The sequence below is a fragment of the Indicator indicator genome, chromosome 5, assembly GCF_027791375.1.
Source record: "Indicator indicator isolate 239-I01 chromosome 5, UM_Iind_1.1, whole genome shotgun sequence".
Classification (NCBI taxonomy): Eukaryota; Metazoa; Chordata; class Aves; order Piciformes; family Indicatoridae; genus Indicator; species Indicator indicator.
Genome location: NC_072014.1, coordinates 11,281,977 through 11,307,601, shown reverse-complemented (window position 1 = coordinate 11,307,601; position 25,625 = coordinate 11,281,977). Strand labels below are relative to the sequence as shown.

Genomic DNA, 25,625 nt, shown 5'->3' with positions numbered 1-25,625 from the left:
CCGCGCTCCCCGTCGCTGCGGCCGTGCTCACGGCGCCCCCTGCCGGCCACGGGCCGCACCGCAGCCAGTCCCCACGCGTGTCCGCATCCCGGTTCCCCCTTCCTGCAGGCCCCCTCATCCCTCTTGCCGCTTCCCTGGCCCTCCTGGGCTCGCTTCCCCGGCACTGACCTGTTGTTTTGTTTGTTATCCTCTCTTTGATGTGCATCTTCTCTCCCCCAGTGGAAGCTGCAGGTCACAGATTTGGGGGAGGATGCGGTCACCTGGTGGGACTCTATCTCCATGCAAAGTTGCCCAATACGTATGTAAAACGTGTCATTCTTCCCACACAAAAGATCAAACACTCATTAGAGGTACCAAAATTTTCGATCTGCCTGTTTCAAACACACAGCGGATTCAGCCAGGATGTGTTTTCTCTAAATCTCCTCCGATTCCATCCCTGCTCTGACTGCTGACACAAACCATGAAGTAAAACAGCCACTGAAGTCACCAAGTGCCAGGTCTCAGGGCGTTGCAGAGACTTGCCACAGGGCATTCCCATGTGGGACAGGCCTCAGGCACCATGGATGTGGAACACAATGGGGTCTCAGTGATGCCCTTGCACACTTAAATGTGCACAGCTGAAAGGGTGAGGTAAGCAGCAGGTGGGAGCTGGGGAGAAGAATTTCCTTTCTTCGCCATTTCCATACTCCTTGCTCACAGGCACTGGCTCTGGGAGCCAGGGGTGCTGCCTGCACCCTGCACACATCAGCTGTATAACCTGCAATAGTGTTGGGTGCTGGTGCAAGGTCCAGCCAGACATGCAAAAGGGTTGATTTATTTATATGTATATTTTTCAATCGTTAGTGTAATTAAGCAGCAGAACAATTTGGCGAGCGCTGTGGCAGAGCTGCTAGCGCAAGGCCAGCTGTTCTGCTAAGGGGCACGTGTGTGTGCTTGATGTGGTTCAACAGAAATTAATTTGGGGAGCCTGAGGGTCTGGGAAAACCAATCCCCACTCCTCCTGGTACCTTTGCCAAGTTGCTGTGTGAAACGAAAGCCCAAACTGCTCCACTTTGGGTTTCTACTGACCTCTCCAGCTGCTCTGTGTGCCAGTCTGAGAGTGGTGATGGGCACAAGGGGCACAGCAGGTGCATCTCTTGGGCTGTGGGGAACCAGAAGAAACAAGGAGCTGTGTCACCTCCCCCCTTCCCCCCCTCCTCTGCTTTAGCTCTTTCATGGTGCCATCAACAAAATTTACATTTTACAGTCTATATTTATACCACTGCACTGGATACTGCACCCTGCTAGCAGCTTCTGTGATGTACCTCTGGTCCCAGTTCTGCTTGCGCCACTCGTGAGGGAGATCTCTCTAAGGGGTTTTGATGCCCATGTGGGCTGATTTTAGTCATCCTCCATGCATGCTTGCCTTTGCACACCTGAGGAGCCCCACTGCTTTGCAGAGATCCTTTATAATGAGTATTATTCATATCTGTGGCTTGCGCCTGTAACGGCTACTAATCATTTTATTACTCTTTATAATCTATTTAAAGCACAATTAGAAAAAAATCTATACAAAGTTACAGCTGAAAGCACATTTTAGTTATGTTATAAATCCCTGAAAAACAACCATCTATCATGAAAACTGGTGCTCCTTGGCTCGGCTGACAGAAATGGATGCTGCCGTGTTGCACCGAGGGATGAGAAGGGAAGGAAAGGCTGGACGGTGGACCTCAGCTGGCTCCTCTTGGCCTCTCAAAGCATGACTCCTTCAGGTTGCAGCAGCAGGTAATCATGCAAAGCCTTGGGCACAGGCAGCAATGGGATAAGGCAATGGCATTTGCTGCCAAACTTCTTCCGAATGGCAGAGCGACATAAATGTTGCAGGCACCGGACTGTGCCCACCAGCTGGAAAAAGGACTCATAGAAGGGCTGGTGCTGCTGCAGAGAGAGAGGGAAAGGAAAAAACATCACCACTGGTTGGTTTTATTTTTGTCCTGATTAAACCAGAGACACTTCTGAGATGGAGATCTAAGGGGAGAAGGTAAGGAACCCATTGGTGATGCTTGCCCGTAGGTTGGGAGTCTGTGTGTTGCTGTGGCTCCTGCAAGCAAAGGCTAGATGAGGAATTCTTCTGTGGAAGTGTGTTTGAAGAAGCCCAGCAGCACTGCAGACATTATTTGGGGAGGATGCTTTCACACTCACCAGCAGCAGCATTCCTGCAAAAAGCTATAGAGCTGACTCAGAGAAGACCTGCTTGTTTCTAAGATGGAGAAACAAAGCAGGATTAGCCTGGGCACCCTCAACCTTTCCCTAACAGTTAATTTCAGCCACCCTTTAGAACGTGCTGAAGGGTTTTATTTGTATTTCACCATCTCGACACCCTTGCAGCCAAGCTAGCCAAAGATCTTGTGGGACAAGGCAGCTATCTGAGATTAGTCAAGTTGCACAGCTGAAGATAAGGTTTATAAATGTCAAATTAGTGGCATGGGCTCTTGCTGGTCTGGCTCTGTGGTTGCTTCTAGATGCTGGGACTGTATCTTATTGTGAGTCAGGGGCAGGAACAGAGGTTTTGGTGCTGATAGAGCTAAAGGCATGCAAAACTGCTGAGATTAATTTGGTGTATGGTGGTGCTCTGAGGACTACCTTTTTTTTTCTTTCCCCACTCAAGTGAAGTTTGGGCAGGGAAAAAAAACAGTCTTGGTGGGTAAAAGTCCTTCCTTGGGGCTTTCTGTCTCACCTGAAACACCTCCTCTGGTACAGCTTCAGCCCATTTCTCAGAGATAGGGAGTTGAGAGTATGAATTGAAGAGGACTTCGACGATCTCTGGGACAGCTGCACAGGAATTCAGCACCTACTTGTGCACAATGGAGGGATTCAGACAGAGATACATGGCTCAGAGAGGCAGTCTCCATGTGTTGCAGCCAGGGCTCTTCCCACCCCACCACAGTTCAGACTAGGACAGTATTGTGTGAGTATGAGGCAGGCATGGGGTTTATCCCACCATTCTTTGGAGTTCTTCCTCTGCCTGTGAAGCAGAGGGAAGACCTGCCTTGCTCTGGCACTTCTTCATCTGGATGCAGCCCTCATTTTTTATTTACATTTTTGTCTTGTGTGTGATAAGCCAGGATATTGTTTTCTTTATTGTTTGATGTAAAATCAGTGAAACATTGAACCATAAGGTTAATGTACCAAGCCTATCTCTCACATCCCCAGGTAGGTAAAAATTCTTGTTCCTAGTTTCCCACATCCATGTTGGCTCCATCCTGCCCTTCACTCTACCTGCTTTTGCCTGCTGTCACATCATGTGGGTGTTTTCATTTCCATCATTCCCGGCAGCACTGCCAACACTCATGCCATGGTCCCCTCTCCCTGCCTTGGCCAGGATACTTCCCTGAATTCTCCCAACCCACCAGCTTTTGATTTCCCAAAGTATCCTGGTCCTAATTGATAGGGCAAGAGGAAATGGCCTCAAGTTTTGCTGAGGAGGTTTAGATTGAGCATTGGGAAAAATCTCTTCACTGAAAACATTGTCAAGCCCTGAAACAGGCTGCCCAGGGAAATGGTGGAGTCACCATCCCTGGAGGGATTTGAAAGATGTGTAGATGTGATGTTGAGAGGCATGGTTTAGTGGTGGACTTGGCAGTGCTGGATTAATGGTTGGACTTGGTACTTTAAAGATCTTTTCTAACCTAAACAGTCTATAACTGCAAGATTCCAGGAGTGAGGGGACGTAGAGGTGTTGTTTTGGAGCTGGCTGGTACCTTGACGAAGGCAGGGGGCCATATCTTCTGGGAGCCGTGGTTGAGCAGCAGCTGGACGGTGAGGTGGGGCTGCAGCTCGCTCTTGAAGGCAGCAGTCTGCAGCACACAGCAGAGTGGGGAGACACCGCCATAGTCGATGGCATTGACGTCGGCCCCGTGCTGCAGGAGGAAGCGCACCAGGATGGCGTTGGCAGCCCCGCACGCCTTGTGCAAGGGGCTCCTCCGTGTCTCATCCCAGGCATCAATGTTGGCGCCGTGGGCAGCCAGCAGCCGACAAAGCTGCAGACAGCCCTCTCCGGTGCCCGGAGCCTGCCCACAAAGGACGTTGAGGGCTGTCTCCTCCCGTGTGCTGCGTGCGTCAACGTGGGCCCCGTGCCGCAGGTAGAGGCGGGCATGGTCACAGAGGCAGTGCCTGGCTGCCACATGCAGGGCTGTCTCTCCACTGTCCTCACTGGCCAAGTTGACAGAGGCTCCATGTCCCAGCAGGAGCTTGGCACATCTGCAAAGAGGTGGAGATGCTGGAGGGCACGCTGCCTCAATGGGTTCTGGGGGGCATGGGTTGGAATAGGAGCCGTGGGGGATGATGAAGTTTGAGGTGGCACAGGGTGAGGATGCAGGTCAGAATGGTGGTGGGCTCCAACAGAGCTTGAGGCACTCAAGGCTTTTGGGAGGGAGCCACAGAGATTGGGTAGGGTGTTTCTATGCCCTGGTGCCCATCATGGTGGTGGTGGTGATGATGGTTTGGGCAATATCTCCCTCTTGCCTTGACCATTATGATTCATGAATGGTCATGCTTGACCAGTCTTGACTATTTTGACCATCATCATTCATGAATGGTCATCCTTGACTACCTTGATCACCTTGACCGTCCCAGACTCACTAGGCATTGGTAATCCTTGTCCTGGCTGTGCCAGTGGTCAGGCAGTGCCAGCAGTGCCCAATGTTAGCTATACCAGCAGGGTTTGTCCCAGATGGTGAGGAGTGAGGGCATCATCTGTCCATGATGAGGAAACATAGGGTGATGGGCCTTTTCATGCCATCAATCTGTCAGCTGCAGTTTAATCTCCCAGTATGGGTGCAGCCCTGGGGTATTAAAGAAATTATCTATATAATCCCACCCCTTGGCTGACAGCCACAGAGCTTCTCAGCTGAAACCATCCTAAACTGCTGCCTCCAGTTTTACCTGTGCTAGGACCAAGCTGACATGGAGGGAAAGCCTTAGTGATGCCTCTCTGCAGAAGGACAGTTCAGTGTGGGTTTGCTTAGGTATAAAAATGGATTGTTCTTCTACTGCCAAGGGACCCAAGAACCTGTATTTGGATCCTGCCCCACAGAGGACTAAAGTATTGTGGTTTTTGGCTGTCCTGAAAAGAAACACTTTTGCCAACGGCTGAAGCCTGTGGAAACAGTTTTGCTGCCTTGTTTGACACCTGATGATGAAGTGGCAGCACCTGCAGTTCCCAGGAGGAACAAATCAAGGTAAGCAATCCTCTCCATCTCCAATTGCTGCTCCCACCCCTCCTTCCCTCCCACGTCACTCTGTGTGATTGCACAGGAGGGTTTTGGTTTCTGCAAAGTGGGGACACCGGTTCCCATCAGAGCTTTCTGCCTGCATTCTTCTGACAACAGAGGAGGGTTAAAGATGCCTGGTATGCCCCGGTGGGTTTCTGTTATTTTCCTTGGTGTTTGTTGGTAACGGGATGTGATTAGCCAGTCTAAGTGAATCAGAGCAACTGTGCCATCTCCCGCTGGGAGCTGCCGGGGCCAGCACGGCTCAATGTCACCGCCCTGGCAGGGCTGTTGGCAGCCAGGTTAGTGCATGGGGTTGAGTTCACCACTGCAGCACGAAGGAGGTATTTTTTTAGAGGGAGGGTCAGACCCACATGCCACCCAAGTAAGACCTTGAAGATGTGACCAGCTCTCATTTCCCAAGAGATGCTGGTGGGGAGGTGGGAAGAACCCACCTTCAGGAAGCCTCAGCAGGGGCTGGCTGGGGTCCAGAGTTGTATATTAACCTTTAGCACCCCCCTGCCCCTGCCTGTTTTATTTGCCTCTATTATGCTTTTCTTTTAGCTCAGGTGTCACTCAGAGCCCCAGGTGAGATTGTGGGCTGATACACAAGCAAAATGAAGGGGAGCTGAAGGGTAGTGGAGGCCCAGCCTGTTCCCTTCAGCAGGAGGGATGGGGAAGAAGAGGAGCCCTAACAAGGAAGGATGGTACCAGGGCATTGTTTATTTTTCCTGGCACAGATGAATGACAACCTATGTGAGGAAAATAATAATTTTAAAAGAGTAATAATAATAATAATAATAATCTACTTGAATCTTTTCACACCTGCAGCATCACCTCCCTCACACTTTGATGGTGAGACATTCACTGCCTTTGTTGGTGCAGGATCTGGAAATACCTCCTCAGGCTGCTTTTCCAGTGCATATCAAGCCTGAGTTTGTCAAGAAAAAAATTTACAGGATGTGTGGGGAGAGGCTGTTTCTGCAGCCTTTGCAGGTGTAATGCTCCCGAGTGCTCTCAGTCTACACTGGACTCCACTGGAGGCATCTGCCATGCATGGTCTCTGCTGGGGATGCAGTTGTGAGTGAGCAGATTGAATGTGAGGTTGTGCCAGCCCCCAGATCCTCAGATCCTTAATTTACAATTCCTTTTTCATTCTAAAAGTTGCTGAATCCTTTTCAGAAGTAATGGCATGTCTCACTGCGGTTTTTATGGCACTTGCTGTCTGCTGCTGCTCAGTAAAAACTTTGTTTTACTGGGAGGGGTCTCTTGCTGGAGGAAATCACATTGTGACTCACTCATGTTTTTAGTGGTCTTGTCTGTCCTTGGCAGCAGGGAATTCATAGCCCTAATTATAATGACTCTCTTCAAACCTCTCTGGGTTAGCTTAATCTTAATGTCACAGGGAGCTCCGGCACCCTAAAATAGTATATTTGGGGCAAACCAAGGCATGGTTTTGCAGGGAAAAAGGGGGAAAAATATTTCCAACTTGGTTGTAAAACATGCAGTAGCCTAGTCCTGGAGAAAAATCCCCTTTTCTTTTTTAAAAATTATTATTATTTTTAAAATAGATCATACTTGAAACATCTCTGCTCCTTCCCAGACAAGGAGACAGCTGTGCCTACAGACCCTGGGCACAAGCCCAAGGCAGCGTTTGGCAAGGGCTGTTTATGGAGAGAGCCTGGGCTGAAGGTTTCTCTCTGCACAGGTGAGACAAGGGGAATGTTCCTATGCCAATAATCTCCAGGTGAAGAGTGGTACGTTGTGGGTTGCCTGGCAATGACAAGAGCTATGCCCAGCTCCTGCAGCCCAGCCCCCCTTGCTCTGCCATGGGATTTCCTCTCACTGAGAGTGGGATGGGAATTCAGTACAGGGAGTTCAATCCCATGTGGCCTCCTGCTAGCCATCCCAGATACCAGAGAGAGAACTCCAGAAGGAAATGCCATCCTTTCCAGATGCTGTTTTCCTGATAGGTTGTTCTTATTTATCATCAAGTTCAGTGGCTGAACTTGGAAGAAACCCAAGTCAGTTTATATTGAAACTTCTCCCTGGATACTCCTCCCTCAGCAAAGAGGGAATGTTAGAAAGGGGCTATAAATAAGAGGTGATCTTCTCCAGTTAATGGAATTGGTGGGGAGCATGTGCCTCCTGTTTGGATGTATGGGGCATCAGCAGGTGTTGGGTAGATGCCATTCATGTTTGCTGGCTATATGCTTCTAATCTCAGCCCATGAACTCATATGCTGTAAAACTTCACCAGTGTTCCTTGCTTCTTGGTGGATTTTTATGACCATCATGTTGTTCACCATCCCGTTTGACTAAAATCCCACCAAATAAGGCTCGCCAATTCCTTGGGGCTTTTTAAGGACTTCTCTCCGGTTTTTGAGGTATATTACAAGAAGCCATGGGTTTAGGTCAGCACAAATTCAGACATAGGGTGGCAAAGCAAACCAGTCTGTTTTCCGTCCAGCTGGGTACCACTGTCCTGGCTGAGCAGCTTGCTGATTGCAGCAGTACCCTCACAGAGACACCCTAACACCCAGCTCTGCCTATTCTTTACTGGTTGAAACTAATTTTGAAGCCCTTTCTTGCTCCTTTGTGGGTGATGGGTAACACACCCACGTCTCCTCTCTTGGGCAAGCCACTCACTAGTTTAAAGGCACATGAATTTATGATATATTGGTGTTAATACCACCCTTGCGCTAGGGCCCTGGCTCAGATAAACAGGATATAATGATTGGAGTTTTATTTTCTTCCTTCATCAATAGGGTTGGGACAGACGTGGGTGTGATGTTGGGCAGGACATGCCCATCACCTTGCCCTCTCTCTGCCAGGATGTCTCCCACCATCCTGCTAGAATGCTGCTCAGTTTTGGATGAAAAGTGGGAAAGTGGGATTTAGCTTGAGATGGGATGCGATGAATAACCAGCAGGAGGAGCAGGAGGCTGGGGCAGCCGAGGCAGCAGGAAAATTCCTGTTCCAAAGTTGAGGCACTCAGTTTTCTTAAGGAAAAACCTCTTTGTTTTTTCCCTCACTCCCTGGGTCTGGAGCAGGGCTTTTCTATCCTTTGCTTCATTGTTTTCCATGGCATCCCACTGACCATCTCCCAGTTTCTTTTTGTAATTTATTGCAGGATTGATCCCTCTTGGAAAAGCAACCTTCTCCAAACCTGTCTCGGAATGCAAGGATTTTTCCTATTAATTTCCTAGAAGAAGGACAAAGGAAGCCTGTTTTTCTTTACAAGATGAAACTCTTTTTCCCATACTGCAAGCCCATGGGTGAACCATGGCAATGCCTGTGGACTGGTCATGCTGGTGCAGGGTCCACTCTGCTGCCATGGTGTGAACTTCCCAGGAGCATTGCTGTCTGCACTGTCTCTTTGCCAAAGCCTCATAAGCTGTGGATGCTCATCTGTATGAGCCCTGGTTCTGTCACACCAGCTCAGGCAGCAGCTTCTCCAAAGACTGGGGTCAAGCCTTGGGCTATGCTCTGTGTTTGCTCCTGGGCTCTAAACTTTCTGCTCAGGACCCGTTCAAGAGCTCTTTTTCCCTGATGTGAGGATTGGTTTCCAAAACAATGGCTCCAAACACTCTGAGGTTTACATTTTAGCAATGCTAAATGAAGCAGAGGACAAGGTTTAGCACTAGATGATGCTAAATGCTGGCTTTTAAAATTTATGGTCTTCTTTTTTTATTTGTAGCAATGCTTATTTCCCACAGCCAAAAGGTCAATGTGTCTAGGCTGGTGCTGGAAGAGCTGGAGGGGGGCCACAGGACCAGTTCTACCAACAGCTGTTAGTGCCCATGTCCCTATTGTTTGGAAGCCTTGTTTCTTTGATCATGTTCCTTTCTAGTTACCTGTCTTCCTGCTTGCCTCCTGTTTCCTGCTAATCACTCCCATGATGAGCTATCCTCATCTAACATCCCCTAAGCAAAACCTGTGCTATCTCCCTGAGCTGACAGCTCTTCCCTTCACTCCCTTACCACCTTGTTTTTCATATGGAGCCTCTTGGACTCTGGCCCTCACAGATTCACAGAACGGTGAGGGTTGGAAGAGACCTCTGGAGATCATCTAGACCAACACCCCTGCTAAAGCAAAGTCACCTAGAGCAGGTTGTAGTGGGCTTTGAATCTCTCCAGAGAAGGAGACTCCACAAGCTCTCTGGGCAGCCTGTTCCAGTGTTTTCCCAAAAGAACTCTCCTCCTGCATTGACTCATCCCACCATTTATCTCCTATCCCACAGAGCTGAAGACTTGAAGCCAGAAAACAACCCTAGTTTCAGCTGCCAGGGTGCAGAGAAAGCTGAAGAAGTGAACACAAGGGTATCTCTTAGCCACAAGCTCAAGTTGCGTGGAGATGGGGGTGACATCTACTTTTTTCATCCCTTGGCTATGTGGAATGCTGGGAAAGACTGGCCCTGGAGGATTTCTCTCTAGGTAGGCTCTCCCTGGTTGCATGGCAAACCTGGGGTTTTCAAAGAGCTTTTTTCCAACTCTCAGATCTGAATGACTCCTCTACAAACGTGGTAACATTTGCCATCCCTTCTGCTGCAGGTGCCACGATGGGAGGCGGAAGCTGGATCCTGCATCCTTGCAATGTGCCTTCCCACCGCCCCATGCCTGCTCTTGCCCCCGGCACCACCGTGAGAGTTGAGACTCTTCCTCTCCCCTTCAATTATTTTTATTTTCTTCTTTTTTCGGGGTGCCAATAAAGACAGACTCCTTTAATCATCCCAGCTTTAAGAGGGAAACGGGAGAGCGCCAGGGAGAGAGTGCAGTGAATTTAGAGACTCATCTTACCCCACCATGTTAATTATCTCTGCTGTAAAAAAGAGGTCAAGGAGAGGAACTCTACTAAATAGGCCGACGTTGGCATGAACAGCTCCTAAAGTGAAGAAGGTAAGACTGAACTTTACTGGAACTTTTTTTTCCCCATCTCTTCAAAAAGCTCCTAGATTAAAGCTCTGATATCCTTTTTGTTGAAATCTCATGGATTCTGAAGCTCAAATGGCTGGAAGGAAGCCCAGATAATTTTTTTTTATCCCAGTCACTGAGAGGCTCAAAGGTTTTAAGTCCTGCCCCCATGGTGAATTGCCGAGTGTATGGGAATACAGAAGAACCTGGCACATAGGTGTTCTGGCCATTGTTATCGAGAGGGAGAAAAATAAAATAGCTCTCTATGTAGGTCAATGACCTGCTCTTTATTGTCAGTAAAAAATTAAGGATGACCTAAAATCTACTACTCGATAAAAAAAATAATAAAATAAAATAATAATAAAAAAAAGGAGGGTAAAGTAGTCTCCCCCTAATCAAAGAGGACATGTTTGTGTTACCTGAAGCTTGACCTCCTCAGCCTCTAACTTTAGCAAAGTCTTTGCGATTGAAAAGCAGTGGTCGAAACCTCAAAACCTGTCTGAAATGTCTATTAATTTTTGATCTTTCAAGGGAGTTGCCTTAGTTATTGTAGAAGCCCCCATAGAGCTGGGTAGCGTAGTTAAGGGTCTCTCAGCATTTCCATTATAAAGCCCCAATATTCAAGGGCTTATAACTCAGCTCTTTCCACGTTGTGTCTGTCTGATCCCTGTGTTGCAGTTTGCTGGCTCACCTGCCACCATCCCCCTCCATCCTTCTGGGAGAAATAACACGTATGTTGGTGACAACAGCTCATTATATATATATATATATATGTATTTTTTTTAACCAAGTTGGGAAGTACCTGGCTAAAACCAGGATGCCTGGATCTCTGTAGGCCATGGAGTTCTCTCCATGCACCAGGATGCTTCTGTGCCCCACCTCTGTAGGGCAAGGACTTGTTGGTGAAGCCTAAATAACCCTTGTGGGGGCTTTTAGGATGGCTTGGGGTTGGAGAGTGAAGACTTTAAGGTCAGAATTGTGCTTGGGTGAAGGAATTAAAACCAGATCCTTATCAATGATGAGAGTTGCTTGTATTACCCTCCCTCATCCATCCCACTCCCTCTGATCATTATCACACCAAGGAAGTGTTTGATTAGTTCCTAGATTTTTGGCTGAAACAAAATTTGGTTAATATCTGACTTTTGGCCATTTTACGGGGACTCTTATTTATAAAGCCAGGCTTGAGATGTTTACATCTGCAAACCTTTTCCCTTCTGGCTGCTTTTCTTCTGCAGAGCTCTTTTCCTGACACCTAGTTCACGATACCTTGGATCTGTAGTGAGAACCCTGCCTTCATCACCCACTTCAGTTAAGCTTGCTGCCTACTTAAAGAGAAGATTGAAGCCGAGGTGGATTTTCACTGAAGCTGGCAGGCAATGAAATTCACCACAGCCCTAAGCAGTTCTGTCAGAATATCAAGAGGTGAGCTCTTCATAAAAAAAAAAAAAATATATATATATAAAAAAAAAAATCTAGATTTTCTAGGTCTAATGATTCAGGCACTTAAAGTCCTAGTGAGACATATCTGCACATGTGAGAAGCTTATTTTTTTGAAATGTAAGGTTTATGCTCATTTCTGTATGATACTGATGCTGATCCAGGATAAGAAAGGAACAGTTACATGTGGCCAAGCCTGAGTCCTGACTATAAACTGTGGAGAACCCATACACAGCTCGTGCAGAACAAGAAGGTGGGAGGATTGCTCTCCTTCCCGTAGACCCCATCCCTTTATTATGGCCCTGGGACTGGGATTTTAGGAGGAACAGGTGCCCTGATTTGCACCAGCCTCCTTCAAGGATGGGGTTGGCATGGGCTGAGGAGGTTGGGGTGGCTTATGTGCCACATGATGGAAACCATTCTTAGCATTTCTTGGGGATGCAGAACATTCTGCTTTTAAGGATAAATCATCAGAAAATAGGAGGAAGGAAAAACATTTAGAGCTAAGCTGGGCTGCTCCTGTCCATGTGAAGGAGACCTGTGCCTGGCACCAAAATGTTTCTCCTCAGTTCTGCTGAACTTGCTGCAGCAGCCAACAGAGCTGGGAGATGTGGGAGCATGTGGAATGCCTTAGTGAGGACTAGGACATCTTTTTTTGCACCCTGCAGAGGCAAAAGAAAGGGGGTCTGCATGCAGGGGAGGCAAAGTGAAGTTGTCAGCAGAGGATGCTGACAGGAGAATCTTCTCCTTACCCCAAGGAGTCTTGGGTAGTGCAGAGGTGCAGCGGGGCCAGGCCCTCATCGCTCCGCAGGTTAGGGTCAGCCTTGTGCTCCAGCAGCAGCTCCACACAGTCAGTGTGTCCTCCCAGGCAGGCTTCATGCAGGGGCCCGAGCCCCCCTGGTGCCAGGTTGGGGTCAGCGCGTCGGCAGAGGAGGTGGCGCAGGCAGGCAGTGTGTCCGTGGCGGGCGGCCAGGCACAGTGAGGTGGTCACCTCCCGCTTGTACTCCAGCGACCACAGCCCTGTGGGCAGGAGGAAGTGGGGCTGACACAGCTGGGGAACCACAGGTTTTGCATCAGGGACCGGGGGCAGTGACTTTGCCATCCAATGGCCCAGAGAAGTGGTAGATTCCCCATCCCTGGAAACATTTCAGGTCACGCTGGACCAGGCTTTGTGCAACCTGATCTAGTTGAAGATGTCTGTGCTCACTGCAGGGGGGTTGGACTAGATGGACTTTAAAGGACCCTTCCAACCCAAAACCATTCTATAATCCTGTCCACAACCAGCTGCACAGGGGACCCTGTGCCAGACCTTGCTGGAAGGTGCTAAAAAGCAGCTCACAAATGCTCCGTCCGCACCCAGGTGAGGAAAAAAAAAAGGCTTTTCTGGGACTGGCTGGGCCTGAAGGTGCCCAAGACAGGTGTGAGTGTATTGGGAGGGTGATATAAGGCTGGACAATAGTTTGGGCTCAGATGGAGGAAGGCACTGCTTTTCTTGGCTGCTGTGGGACCTCTGGGCCCATAAATAGTTAAACAGTACATAGCGAGCGTCTGGGACCATAGGAAACATCCAGGGCCAGGAGGCACCAGATACCACTATCCTGGGAGCATCTTCCTCCCAGACAGGATCAGGCTGACCCCCTGCATGGGGAATTTGGGCTGTGAGCACTCTTGCAAGAATGCTCAAGGCACTAAACACCCTGTCCCAACCTGAAAAAATCATCTGGACACACGTTTTTCAAGGTTTCCCTGCCCCTGGGGTGGATTAGAATGTGCAGAAGGTTAAAAAATAATTAAAAGAATGCTGACTATCTCTGGGCAGGGCACAGCCAGCTACCCAGAAACCAGCAACCTCTGTAAAAGCAGTGTTAGGCACTGAAATGCCTTACACTCCTCTTATTTAGGGTTAGTAAATACACATTAAAATTACTTTTTATTGACTGTCCTTTAAAGGAAGAGTACCTGAGAGTCCATAAGATGCTTGGCTTTTCACCTGCCACTCCAGCTCATTTTTACTGATCTCAAAAACCAGGTTGACATCTTGATAGTATCGGTCAGTCAGGACCTCCAGGCTTCTCAGGTCTCCCGTGACCAGGGCCATGTAATATTTGGTGGCAGGAGCGTGAGGCGTTAGAGGATGCTCTGAATCCACTTTGAGGGAAATCTGCAGCTTTTCTGTCACTGGTCCTGGTAACTCGCCCATTCCAGTGCTTCCTGTGTGTGTGTGTAGGTCCTCACTGTGAGGATCGATGGGCTTTTATAGTTCATTGTTTCCATCCTCCTGGGCTCATTGTCTAATTATAATCCAGTTAAGGCTCTATTGTTATTGTATTTATAACTCCAGAGGGGTCAGATGATAACGGGCACAGGATACAATGAGGGTCAAACGGTCACTGGGTTGTGTTGCAGCAGCACCTCCCGGATTCAATTGGCCGGTTTAATTGCAGGCAGCAGTTTGGGACCTGGGTCTTTAGGCTGAGAGGAAAACGGTGCCTAGCATTTAGAGAGTAAGAAAAAAACCAAAATTTGGTCAGGTCCTGCCTGCCCAGCTCTTGCTCTGAGAAAGTGTTGGGTTTTTTACCTCTGCCTAACACTGTATTTTAATTTTCAAGACGCTCATGCCAGTCTGGAAAAATCTGAGCATCACATAAGTGGCTAGCACAAAGTAGGTTGGCATGCTGGCACATCCCTGCAGGGATGCAAAGCACTTGGCAAAGGCCAGGGAGGTACAAATCCTCCTGAGACTTTGAATTGTTCTCTCCCTGCTGCTGCCTTGTATAGGAGAGAGAAAGCGCCCAGCTTCTCCTGCCATTTAAACATAGGGACAGATGCCAGCAGAGCTGCCCTGGGGCTCATGGCTCTGTTCCTCAAGGTCACAGGAGAAGTCTGTGAAGGAGACGAGAATAGACCTCAGCATCTCGTGACTTGCAGGCTCTGGGTGACACAACCCTCTGCCAGCCATCCTGCCCCACCTCCTTGGGCAACAAACATGATCAAAATAGATCTCAGGAAGTTGTTAAACTATATCAAAGCAAGCAGACATAGAGGGCCTGATGAAATGCTCTGCAGTTCATTTTGTGCGGAGTCAGCCTGGGGATGGAATAAATGTTTAGGACCTTCTCTGCAGCCTCTTGCATCTGCTGACCTTTCTGGGCTCCTGCAGGTGACCATGAGCATCCTTGTGGCAATTCTGGGCTAACATATCCCTTCTGCAAAAGTTCCTTTGTGAGTTTCCTTGGCATGGCTGTGGTGACATCCAGTTGCCTGGCCCCAGAGACCATGAGAAGAGCACAAAGGCACAAAAATACCACAGTGTGTCTATCCAGGGTGAGGTTGTGTTGAGCTGGGGCTGTCTAACTTGGTGTCCTTGTGTAAAAGACCCTCTGTTTTGAGGACCTTCAACAGCATCCACGGTGGGATCTAATTTGAGGTCAACATATGTAGTCTTTCCCGTTTTCTTTCTCCCCCTGAACTCAGGGTTGGTCTTCCCACCTGCCCACAGCTGCTTGGTTGGTTTGAACCTCTCAGTCGCATTGTCTTTCCCTCTTCTTTTACCACTTGTTGTTACGCTGCTACCTCCTTGCTGTGCACCTTCACCCTTCTGGTGTCAACGGAACCACCTCCTCAAAGTGTTGCTTCAGTGTAAAAAATAGCCTCAGTATTCCCTGGGGTCCCTGAGCTGGTGTAGGAGGAGGTCTGGAGACCCAGGCAGTGGCACAGTTTGGGATCATTTTCCACAGAGACTTATCCTGGGTTGTATTTGCAGATCCCTGGCTCGCTTTCCCTCTGCTCATTAGTAGCCCTGTGACATTTTCACAGCGGCACGGAGGAAACCTCCCTTCTCGTGCCAAGGGGATTGCCTTCCTGTGGCACGGAGCAGCTTCTGCCCTGCCAGCTGGGTGTGGGTATATTTAGCAGGGAGTCTAGACCTTCCTGGTCAGACAGAGGCTAATTTTGCAAGGGGAATATGTGTCTGTGTGTGTGCTATTACACTGCCACAGAGAGTGTGTTGAAATACCCTGTGACCCGTTCTTGCCAGCCTTTTAATCAGCATTTATTTGCATATAGCACTCAGTTCTGGGGTCAAAGGAATGACAGGATTAATAGCGTCGCTGACGGAGCAGGCTAAAAATAGCCAGGGCCAGCACGAGCAGCAGGAGCAAGTCCTCTTGTAACTGAGTGGCACACAGACACATGAGCCTGAGCTCCTGCCAGCCAAGTCAAGTGCTTTTTCCACTGGTGAGTGGAAAGCGATGTCAGGATGAAAGGATATCTCTGATTTTAAGGGGAGTGCTGGCCTACGGACAGGAGTGATTTACTGCTGACAGGAGCTGGCAACCAGGGCACCTGCAGAGCATCCTGGGGCTGGCCATGAGAGTGGGAGAAGTCCTCAATTAAGCAGCTGGAACTCCCCCGTTTTCCTTACAAACCTATCAACTACTTGTCACATTTGGGCAGCAACTTTGAGTGCTGGGGAAGGCTGGGACCCTGCAGTCCTACCCTTTCCTCTGCTGCTGTCTGTTCTTGGGCACCTCTCCTCCCACCGTCCTGGTCCTTATGCGTCAAACCCTGAGGCTCCAAGGGCCTGATCCCACAACCTGGGATCGTCCTTACGTTTCCTTACTTCATTAGAGATGTTCTTACACAGAATTGGGCCCCAAACATTGGCAAGGGTGAGCCCTTCATTAGCAGTAGCCTCACACTCATTAATCTCTAACGCAGGGGTAGCATCTTAACCTTCTCCCTGCACACAACTGTTTGCAGAGTACACCTCATTTAACAAAACATTAAGCATTTTACTTCCCCAGATCAAGTGTGTCTATTAATAATGACTTAAATTGTCTGCACTGGCTTCACATTACGAGGAAAACTCATTCCTAGCATACAGAAGCAAAATGATTTCAGCACAAGCTTGTTCCCTATGCTAAGCTGCCACATAACAACTTACTCCTCACACCAGGGACATTCCAGCCCATAATAACCTGCCCTGCTGGCTCACAAAAGCCATGAGGCTGCCTTAAAACCCCCAGCAAGTCCAGATGCGCCCATGCCGAGAGCTCCTGGCATTGCCACCGTAATTTACAGCTGCCCTCCAGCAGTGGAAAATGGCTTTTTTTTTTTTTTTTCCCAGGGAATTTTCCAGTGCAACGAAGGAGCCTGAGGGCCAGCAGCCTATGGCACTGCCTCCTCCAGCTGCTTTCAAAGTGTGGGTTGCAATGCGTGACTGATTTAAAGCTTACACCTCCTCTTACCCTCCCCCACCCCCAAAATAATTAAAACAAGGTGACTTAAGTGGTAAAGCTCCCTGTCATGGCTGTGTGCCCCTTGGCACCCTGCAGCCATGGGGAGGGGATGCTGTTCCTGCTACCAGGGGACTGGGAGAGGTCTGCAGACAGGCTGGTGAGGCCACCACGCTGTAAGACAAACCATCGGAAGCCTGAGCCTACCTTGGAAGGATGGTGGTGTGAAGGTGGCTCTGCTGGGTAATGCTTGCTTGTCCTCCCTGGGCACCGTTCTCAGCCAGGCAGTGTGGGGTGGGTGGTCTCTCTTGGAGCCAGGTGCCACCTTGCAGTCAACCTGACACTGAAATGTCCCCATGTTTATATTTCCAGCGCTTCCCCTCCCACTCCACGTGACAGTGCTGTCCAGCTATGTGGCTGGTGGCTGGCTGAGGGGGTCAGCTAGCAGGATTAATGCCATGAGAAGATGCCTGTCTCTGTGCTGGGTAGGGAGGGTCACATTTTGCACCCTGCCAAAAAAACTTTTGCAGATGGAATTGCATGAGCAAAACCAGCCAAGCTGCTGCTGCTGGACCAGCTCTCCCTCAAAAGCTGCTGCCTGGTGAAATATAAACTTGTCCTGAGGCTGTATTGATTTTTGTCTGCTTTTTATTGGAAATTAGATAATATTTAAATGGTGCCAAAACCTTCCCCTTTAACAGCTCTCTATGACATGGCAAGGTATGCTGGGATATGTTGGTTTACAGTGGACCTTTGTCAAACATAAATAATTCAGTTCAATATAAAACCCCAACCTTTTCCAGTCCTCATAACTGCAATGATTTCCTTTTGCCTCCCTTTTCCCATCAATTATAGGAATAGCATAACTATAGCTCTTAGCTTACCTAAAAATAACAGGCTTCCCTTCTTCCTCCCTCCCTGCTGAAGAATTGTGCTTGTGTTAATTATCCCCTGGGAATTCAGTCCTGGTGCACATCCTCTTTTAAAGGTGAAGGGGAGCCCTACCAATTATTTAACCCCTCAGTGATGTGCTTATGAAATGTCACCCTGGGTGTCAGCCTGGAAAACCTTCTCACACTGACCTTCCCTCACATGGACTCTTCACAATACGAGGCTGGGTGATGGCATTTGTTAATCAGCAGCAAGGAGACCATGTTATTTTTAGCAATAACCCTTCAGGTTGCTGGTTTGTGGGTTGCAAAGGTTTGGTGTGTTGTTTTTTTTTTTTTTTTTTTTTCCCTTCCCCCCCCCCCCCCCCCCCCCCCCGCCTCCTTTACCCTAATACATTAAAGCCTTTTTGGCAAAGGAAGGCACTGGACTGTGGTGCCTCTACTGCCCTGGGCTGCACAATCCTCTCTGTGAGTGGTACAAGTGGGCACAATTTTCAGCAATTTGGGGATGTGGGGAGCTCAAGTTCCTCCTCGTATTTTTTTCCCTCTTTCTGTTGTGATCTTGTACCAAAGTGGCTCATGGGGCAGCACAAGGTGGCAATGATTCTGTACACCCAAAAAAATTGCTACTGGGTCATGCAGGCATTTTTATTGGTAAGCTGAGACAGGGAAAAGTTTGGCGTCTTCACAGGGTAAGTTTGCTCCCAGTTTAGCCAGTGCTGCATTTGATGCTCTCCTATGGCTGCTGGGGCAGGGGGGTGCAAGGTGAGTGACCTCCACGCCCTGTGGCCAGTGGATCATAACATGGCATCCCTCAGGGATTGTGATTTCCAGGGAGAAGGAAAGACCATGCAATTGCAGAGGAGGAGGAGAAGGAAAGCAGTAGGTAGCAGAGGCTTCCTGTAGGGTCTGTAATGCAGGACCACAGCTGTGATGTGCCATATGTCAACACCACCACTCACACCATCTGAAAAGGGACTTATAAATGATTATAGCATGAGGACCCAATGCCAGGTCCCTGAGGAATTAAACCCCAGTCCTTTCCCCCAAGGTTATACAAACTGAAACAGATTCACTCCATTCCCTAGATGGATTTCCACTGGGGGCATCACTGCTGTCTAATAGGCTTTTCTTGACCTAGATGCTATGGGAGGTAGACAAAGGAGCTGGATGGCACCATGAGCTTCAGCAAGTCTCTTGTTCAGTTTCATGCCATCCTGTGCTGTTTTGCTCTGAAGCAAAGTTAACTTTTGATACTGAAAGTGTAAGGTAGCGATGGAAGGAAGGTATTTATGGATCAGAAGATGTGTTTCCCAAGTGCACCTTAACTAGAAAGTTATGGAGATAATTACTTGCCCTCTGGGATACAGAAGAACAAACTCAACTTGTTGGCCATATCCATTCTGGAGGATTGATTTATTCCTTAGCAGTGGATGTATCTGAACTTCACTTGTCAGCCTTAATTAGTGGGGACTCAGCCCAAATCATTATGGCTATGACCTCTTCTTGGTGCAGCTGCACTTCAACAAGAGAGCCATCTGGTTTGCCTGCTCAGCTCTGCCTTCGTTCCTGCCCCCTGCTTCCCACCACTTGAGGGGCAGAGGCTGGAATCACCACCTCTGTAATTACAGGTTGTTGCTGAGCTGGGATGAGGCAGCTGGTTCTGGGGGCACCTGGACCATCCATCACACCAGCAGCACCTGGGGTGAGTTGTCAGTGCGTTGTTCCCTCTGTCACATCCCCTGCCTGCCTTGAGCTGCTACACCAAGAAGTTCCCCCACTGAGCATGGAGGGTGGCTCGGGTGGGCAATGTGGGAGGCCGGGGTTTGGGCTGCCCCTGACATGCTCCCGGGAGGGGCCTTCTTTAGTGTTGCTGGTTGGGGGTGTGGCATGTCACCAGTGGGCCAGGGACATGCAGGATTGGGAAATTATCTTGGCAATGGAGCAGAACCCTGCTTGAGGGGCTCAGGGATGAAGGCATCTCTTTGGGTAGGCTGGAGAAGATGATGAAAAGATGGGGGTAGGATTTTGGTCCATGAGGTAGCACCATAGCTACACGCATGGCCTCACCAGCACCCCCCAGTAGGAGTCAATCCCCACTGGGTGTTTTTAGGTTAACATGGTGTTATTCCCCACCCTGCCAAGAAGGAGGACTCCAACTGAGGGCTGTAATGCCAAAACCCAACCAGTGTTGCATTTGGTGCTTTTGCAGGAGGCAGAAGTACACAAAAACGGGCTTTTATCTGCAAAAGAAACAGCTTGGCTTCTGCAGTGTCCTCCCAGGGTATCAGCCTTTCAGTGCAGAGCTTGGGAATTAGCCAGAGCCGTGCAGGCACCATGGGTCTTTGATTGTGCCATGGCAGTGGTTTAGCTTCAAAAAAGCATCATCAGCTGGGAGCATCTCAGGGCAGCAAGCCAGGGGTCGAGCTGGAGAAACCCCTTCTCCTTTGAAGAGGACAGCCCCATGGATGCCTTGCAAAGCTGAACAAGAGCCCTAAATGATTTGGGGATTTTATGCAGCTTGTTATCTTAGGTGTAGGGTTTTTTTTTAAAAAACTCAGCAAGAAATAATCCTTTTTTTCTGGTTGGAATAGAAATGACTTGATGCTATGAGGCAGAAAAATAAAAGGAAGCTCTACTTGGTGCTGTGATGATTTGCAAGGCTAGTGAGAGACTCCATAAGGCGTTTTCAAATAGACTCTAATATTTTCAGTGCTTAAAGAGGGCCCAACTACGTGACACCTTTTTTGAAGCCCTGATTTACAATGGACCCAGGCTGAGTGCATTATAATTTGCTGCCCGAAGTTCCAAAGTAGCAGTACTTTCAATAATGAGGAGAGAAACCCTAATATGATGAGGCTCTTTTTTTTTTTTTTTTGGTATTGTGTTTAATGAAAAGCTAAAAATGTGCTAATTTGTAAGTCCTATTGTAGTAGTGGCATTGGAGGCTTTTGAAATGCATTACTAACTTAGGAAGTATTAAGAAAAAATGACATTTTGCTACTAGCAGAAAAGTCAATTATAATGTTTCTACACTTTAGAAAATTGCTGATGCAGGATGGGAGTTAATAGAACAGTCAGCTTCACTTTGCCTTGCTCCATCTGGGGGGCTTTGCTGAGGAACGTTGGGTTGTTTTTTAATTCCAATGGCAACTTAAACAATAAGCCATGACAGGCACAGTGTGGCTGAGATTCATCTCTGGCCAGGGCATGCTGGAAGGAGATGTATTCCCTTGTCTTTTTCCCACCTGGATTTGTTGGAGCATTTGTCAGCCTGGTGTGATGCAGTCTGCCCTGGTCCAGAGTGAATTATCATAAATAAAGATTTAGCAGCGTTTTGCAGTTGGGCTGATCTCTCCCTGATGGTGGAGGAGCACGTGCCAAAGAACTGAGTCCAATGCAATCTGTTCCCAGAGCTTTGCAAATGAGCCCGGTTAATTTACTAACATTTAAAGCAAGACACTGGAGAAAAATCGCTGTCCTTACCCACTGTGCTCTCGATGGAGCTTTTTTTTCCCATCTCCTGGAGAAGAAAACAGCAGTAAACTTTTCCTAAGATCCTGGGGAACAGAGGGGTGGGAGCTCTGTGAGACTTGCTGTGAGAGAGCTTCAGCGCTGGTTGTCAAGATCCTGCTGCTGGGGAAGTCTGCTTGCAGGAAGGCAGGAGCAGCTCTCCCAAGAATCCCATCTTCAAATCAGCACATGCTAGGAAGGCAAAATAGTTCATGCAGAACTGGCAGGGATCAGAGACAAGGGCTGGCACAGCTTTGAACAGGAATTGGCCACAGTGGCATAACCCAAGCGCTTGACATAAGCCAGGGACCTAATAATACCCACGGCACATTGTGAACGCGTGACTTCATGGGGTGGCTGCTTCCCCCCTCCTCACTGCAAGGATGCTGCCCTCCTGCCTGGCTGCATAGGACCAGAACTGCCTTCAGCTGGCTGCAGTTTTTTTCTCCAGTATTCACCAGTTTGCCTCCTGGCGGTGAACTCTCCTACAGACGCAGCTGCCACAAGAATGCCAACAGGGCTGGCCCCTTGGGTCTGCAGAGAGACTGGGGAGTTCTTCCCTGAGTGGGTGGTGGGTGCTGTAGAAGAGTGTGTGGGGGGTGATGTCCAGTGACTTAAGGGCTGCCTTTGACTTTATTCTCTTACTCATTCTGTTCCAAGTGCTATGGTAGTTGGCTTGTTTTTCTGAGTCTTGCTGATAGGGCTTCAGTCAATTGGCAGACATTGCATCTGAGGTAGAGTACCCAGTACATGCTTGAAATCCTGATTATGGCTTTCTTTTATTCCCCATCCCCCCCCCACCCCACACACCCCTCCGTGGCAAACTGGTAGCTACTTATTTCTGGAGCATGTCTATCAGCTGCATCTTGAGTCTCTGCTCTGGATGGGTTGGATGATGCATAGCTGATGGGGCTTAGAGGTCATATGCTCTGGCTGGTCTGGCTGATGCCCAGCTGATGGGGCTTGGGGGTTATTGATATTTTGAGGAGGTGAGGGTGATGATGGGAATTTGTACAAAAGGAAAATGGGCAAGAATGGCTTGCAGATGCTTCCTCTGCCTTGGATGGAAGCTGAATGCTGGGGCTGTGCTTCTTGCCCCCCACTCAGCTGCCCTGCAAAGCTGGCACTGAAACTTGGGCACCTGCTCCAAGTATGACCTTGTGGGCTATATTTAAAGCACATTAAAATCCATGGGGCAGGATTATGCTAAAACTTTATGGCCCCTGTGAGAGTGCAGTCACACTTTGCTCCCTCTTTCTTGGCTGTTTCTCCTTAAGTGTTTCAAAGGAGGTTCCCCATTGGTGTGGTTGGAGTAGAAAGATTGGGTATTGAGAATGGACACTTAAAGACATGTCGTATGTAGTTCTCCTGGGTTTGGAGGAAGCAATTAAGCCAATTAATTTATTGGTAAATTATCTTATGATGAAGTACAAAATAACTGCAATGAAACGCTGACATTCACATTAATACCAAATTAGTTACTGTATTATGACTGTTCTTACAATGAATGCCCAGTAATTTAATAGTAATGGGACATTTAAATAATTTAACTGATAATTCTCTAGATCACTTACATATATAAATGAGCATGACAGCTTCTTTTCTCAACTTTGCTGGAGCTGCTGGATTACCTCCCACCACTACACTGGGAGGCAAAGCAGCCTGGCACCTCTCCCCGTCATTCCCCAAAACTCCTTGCTGGAAACAAAGGAGAAGGCAGGGCATAGCAAAGGGGATTTTCCTCCATCCTCAGATTTTGGGATTGATGTGGCTGGAACACAGAGAGGAATTGCCCTGCAGCTGGTCTTAGCAAAACCACAAATCTCTTTATTTCTCCATGGTAAAATGATCCCTGGGTAGAGCTACTCTACTCAGGCCTGGTAGAGGAGTACCTCTAGCAGTATTCCTTGTGAGAGCACTATTAGCCTCACAGCAGGATGGGCATTGGAGATCCAGCCAGGGACTTAATTGAACAGTTCAGCCATTGACACCAAAATTACTGTGTGTTGGCTCTGCTTGATGCAACAGCTTCATTTTCAAGTAGCTGCACTTTCTGTAATAATAATTATAAACAGCATTACAATTGCTCCTCATTTGTCCCTCCTCATCCCCCCATGAGGACTCTCTAAAGGAGAGTGAGGGCTTGGCAGCCACACAGGGCCGAGTCTATTTGCTTTATGGTCCTTTTCAATCCCATACACCCAGAGACCCTTTTGTAGGTACACCAGCTTTGGCTTCCAGATCATCATGGGGGGGAAAAAAATATCAGAACAAATCAAACATAATAAACCAAAAAACCTCCACCAAAAATACTAACTCAGAAACGCAATTTATAGTGAAAGTAGCCATCATTGCAAGCCTACACCTAACAGATAAATTGCCCCAGTGCTTTTTTTCCCATAAACCAGTGAACACTGGAAGAAAAAACCTGCCAAGCACACCTGAGATGGTGAGAAGTTCCTGTACCCTTTCTGCATGGGGTCAGAGATGGATGCTGCCAGTCAGTGTGTTACTTTGCTATTGAGATTGTGTTGAACCTGCTGAAATATGAGTTAATGGGCTTGCTTACTTTCAACCTAAATGTGATCTTTTCATCACATCACGTTCTGCTGTCAAACCTGTTGTGGAGAGGAGTATTCCACTGTCGGCAAGATTGAGGACAGAATTATCCAAACGAGTTTTCTTGCAGATGAGAGCAGAGATGAGGTTTTTAACACAAAACCTGACACCTCTTTGGAGACTCTGGCTCTTCTCACTGAGGACAAAGTTGAGGAGTACCTTTTTTAATAGGGGTGTGCTGCCAAATTTGTGAAGCCAGTGGCCTGCTGCAAGCAGGCATCTGTAAAGAAAGAAGAAAGGGAAGGAAGTTTGTAGCTGCTCTGTTGCAGGAGATTAAATCCAGGGGCTGGTGAGCAAACAAGATAGCATTTTATAGTGTTTCAGTCGATAAGCAACCATGGGCTGCTGCTTGGTGTGTCGTATTTCTGAGAAGGTTTAGTTCCTTGCATTTGCTATTTGTGATATTTGGACATCGGGCTTAATGCGTTCTGAGTAGGAGACACTGCACCACATGAGAAGACCAGGACACCTCTGCCTCCAAGTGTTTTAGGTTCTTCTGTGCAGAAGACATTTCTGCCACAGAGCTTCATGAACATAGGAATAACCACAGTGATCCCACAGGCTACATCTATACATAGCTTTGTGTGTGGAAACTGAATGTGATGGGGCTGATTTTCACCAGTGAGCTTTTCAGAGCTTTCAGGATTGGATTGAGAAGAAGCTGAAGCAGGTCTAGGTGGATTGGGTTTAAAATAGCATGAAACAACCTGTTAGACAGCTCAACAGACCTATACCAGGCTGCCTCTAGAGCTGCTGTTCTGCCACATATGGTTGGGCTTTGTAAGCACCAGATCCATTTGTGCAGGCAAGGTAACGGGGCATTGATTTTTATCACAAAACAGATTCTCAAGACATCCCCCAAAATGCACACTGCTGATCTGCTTTGCTTTTTGAGCTTGAACAAGGCCAACTTCCTGCTCCTGCAGCTGGACCATGACAACCCCATGCGACCTCACAACGGTGGGGAAGAATGGCTAGAGAGCTGTGTGGTGGAAAAGGACCTGGGGGTACTGATTGGCAGGAGGACGAATATGAGCCAGCAGTGTGCCCAAGTGGCCAAGAGGGCCAATGGCATCCTGGCCTGTGTTAGACACAGTGTGGCCAGCAGCAGCAGGGAGGTGATTGTCCCTTTGTACTATACTCAGCATTGAAGAAGCTGCACACCAAGTACTGTGTCCAGTTCTGGGCACTGCAAAGTGCCCGAAGGAAGGAGTGGGTACAGAGAAGGGCGACTAAGCTGGCAAGGGGCATGGAGAACAAGTCCTGTGAGGAGTGGCTGAGAGAACCGGGCCCGTTTGGCTTACAGAAAAGGAAGCTGAGGGGAGAACTTATTGCTCTCTGCAGCTACCTGAAAGGAGGCTGCAGGAAGGCAGGCACTGGTCTCTTCTCACAAGTAACTAAAGATAGAATGGGGGGGAATGGCCTCAGGCTGCACCAGGGGAGGTTTAGACTGGACATTGGGACAAATTTTCCATGGCGCTGGAGTGGGCTGCCCAGAGAGGCAGTTGAGTCGCCATCCCTGGACGTGTTGTAAAGCCATATAGGTCTGGTGCTTGGGGACATGCTGTAATGACAGACTTGGTGGAGTGGCAAAATGGCTGGAGCTGATGATCTCAGAGGTCCTTTCCAGCCTGGATGATTCTGTGATTCTTCTTAATGCTTTCTGCTAACGTCCACATACATGGAACTTACCCATGATAAGGCACTGAAAGGTGAAACAGTGCTGGTCCTCATGCAGCTATGTAAATATTCAGCTTGTGGTAGATTG

General features: G+C 48.4%; 1 protein-coding gene across 1 annotated transcript; it reads right to left on the bottom strand.

Moving 5' to 3' along the window:
- Window positions 1–1,731: 1,731 nt before the first annotated feature.
- On the bottom strand, window positions 1,732–25,553 carry ASB18 (ankyrin repeat and SOCS box containing 18). Its single transcript, XM_054380926.1, has 6 exons — window positions 25,550–25,553; window positions 13,558–13,809; window positions 12,351–12,618; window positions 3,741–4,239; window positions 2,717–2,830; window positions 1,732–1,917 (listed from the first exon to the last, which is right to left on the bottom strand). The coding sequence occupies exons 1-6, from the start codon at window positions 25,551–25,553 to the stop codon at window positions 1,732–1,734; spliced, it is 1,323 nt and encodes a 440-aa protein (XP_054236901.1).
- Window positions 25,554–25,625: the final 72 nt, after the last annotated feature.

What these genes read in the sequence shown, in the direction of transcription:
- ASB18 (XM_054380926.1), bottom strand. An exon ending in GGCCCCCTGCCTTCGTCAAG is followed by an intron (nt 2,831 to 3,740) that starts GTACCAGCCAGC and finishes GTGCACAAGTAG; the next exon opens with GTGCTGAATTCCTGTGCAGC. An exon ending in TACCAGAGGAGGTGTTTCAG is followed by an intron (nt 1,918 to 2,716) that starts GTGAGACAGAAA and finishes CTCTCTCTGCAG; the next exon opens with CAGCACCAGCCCTTCTATGA.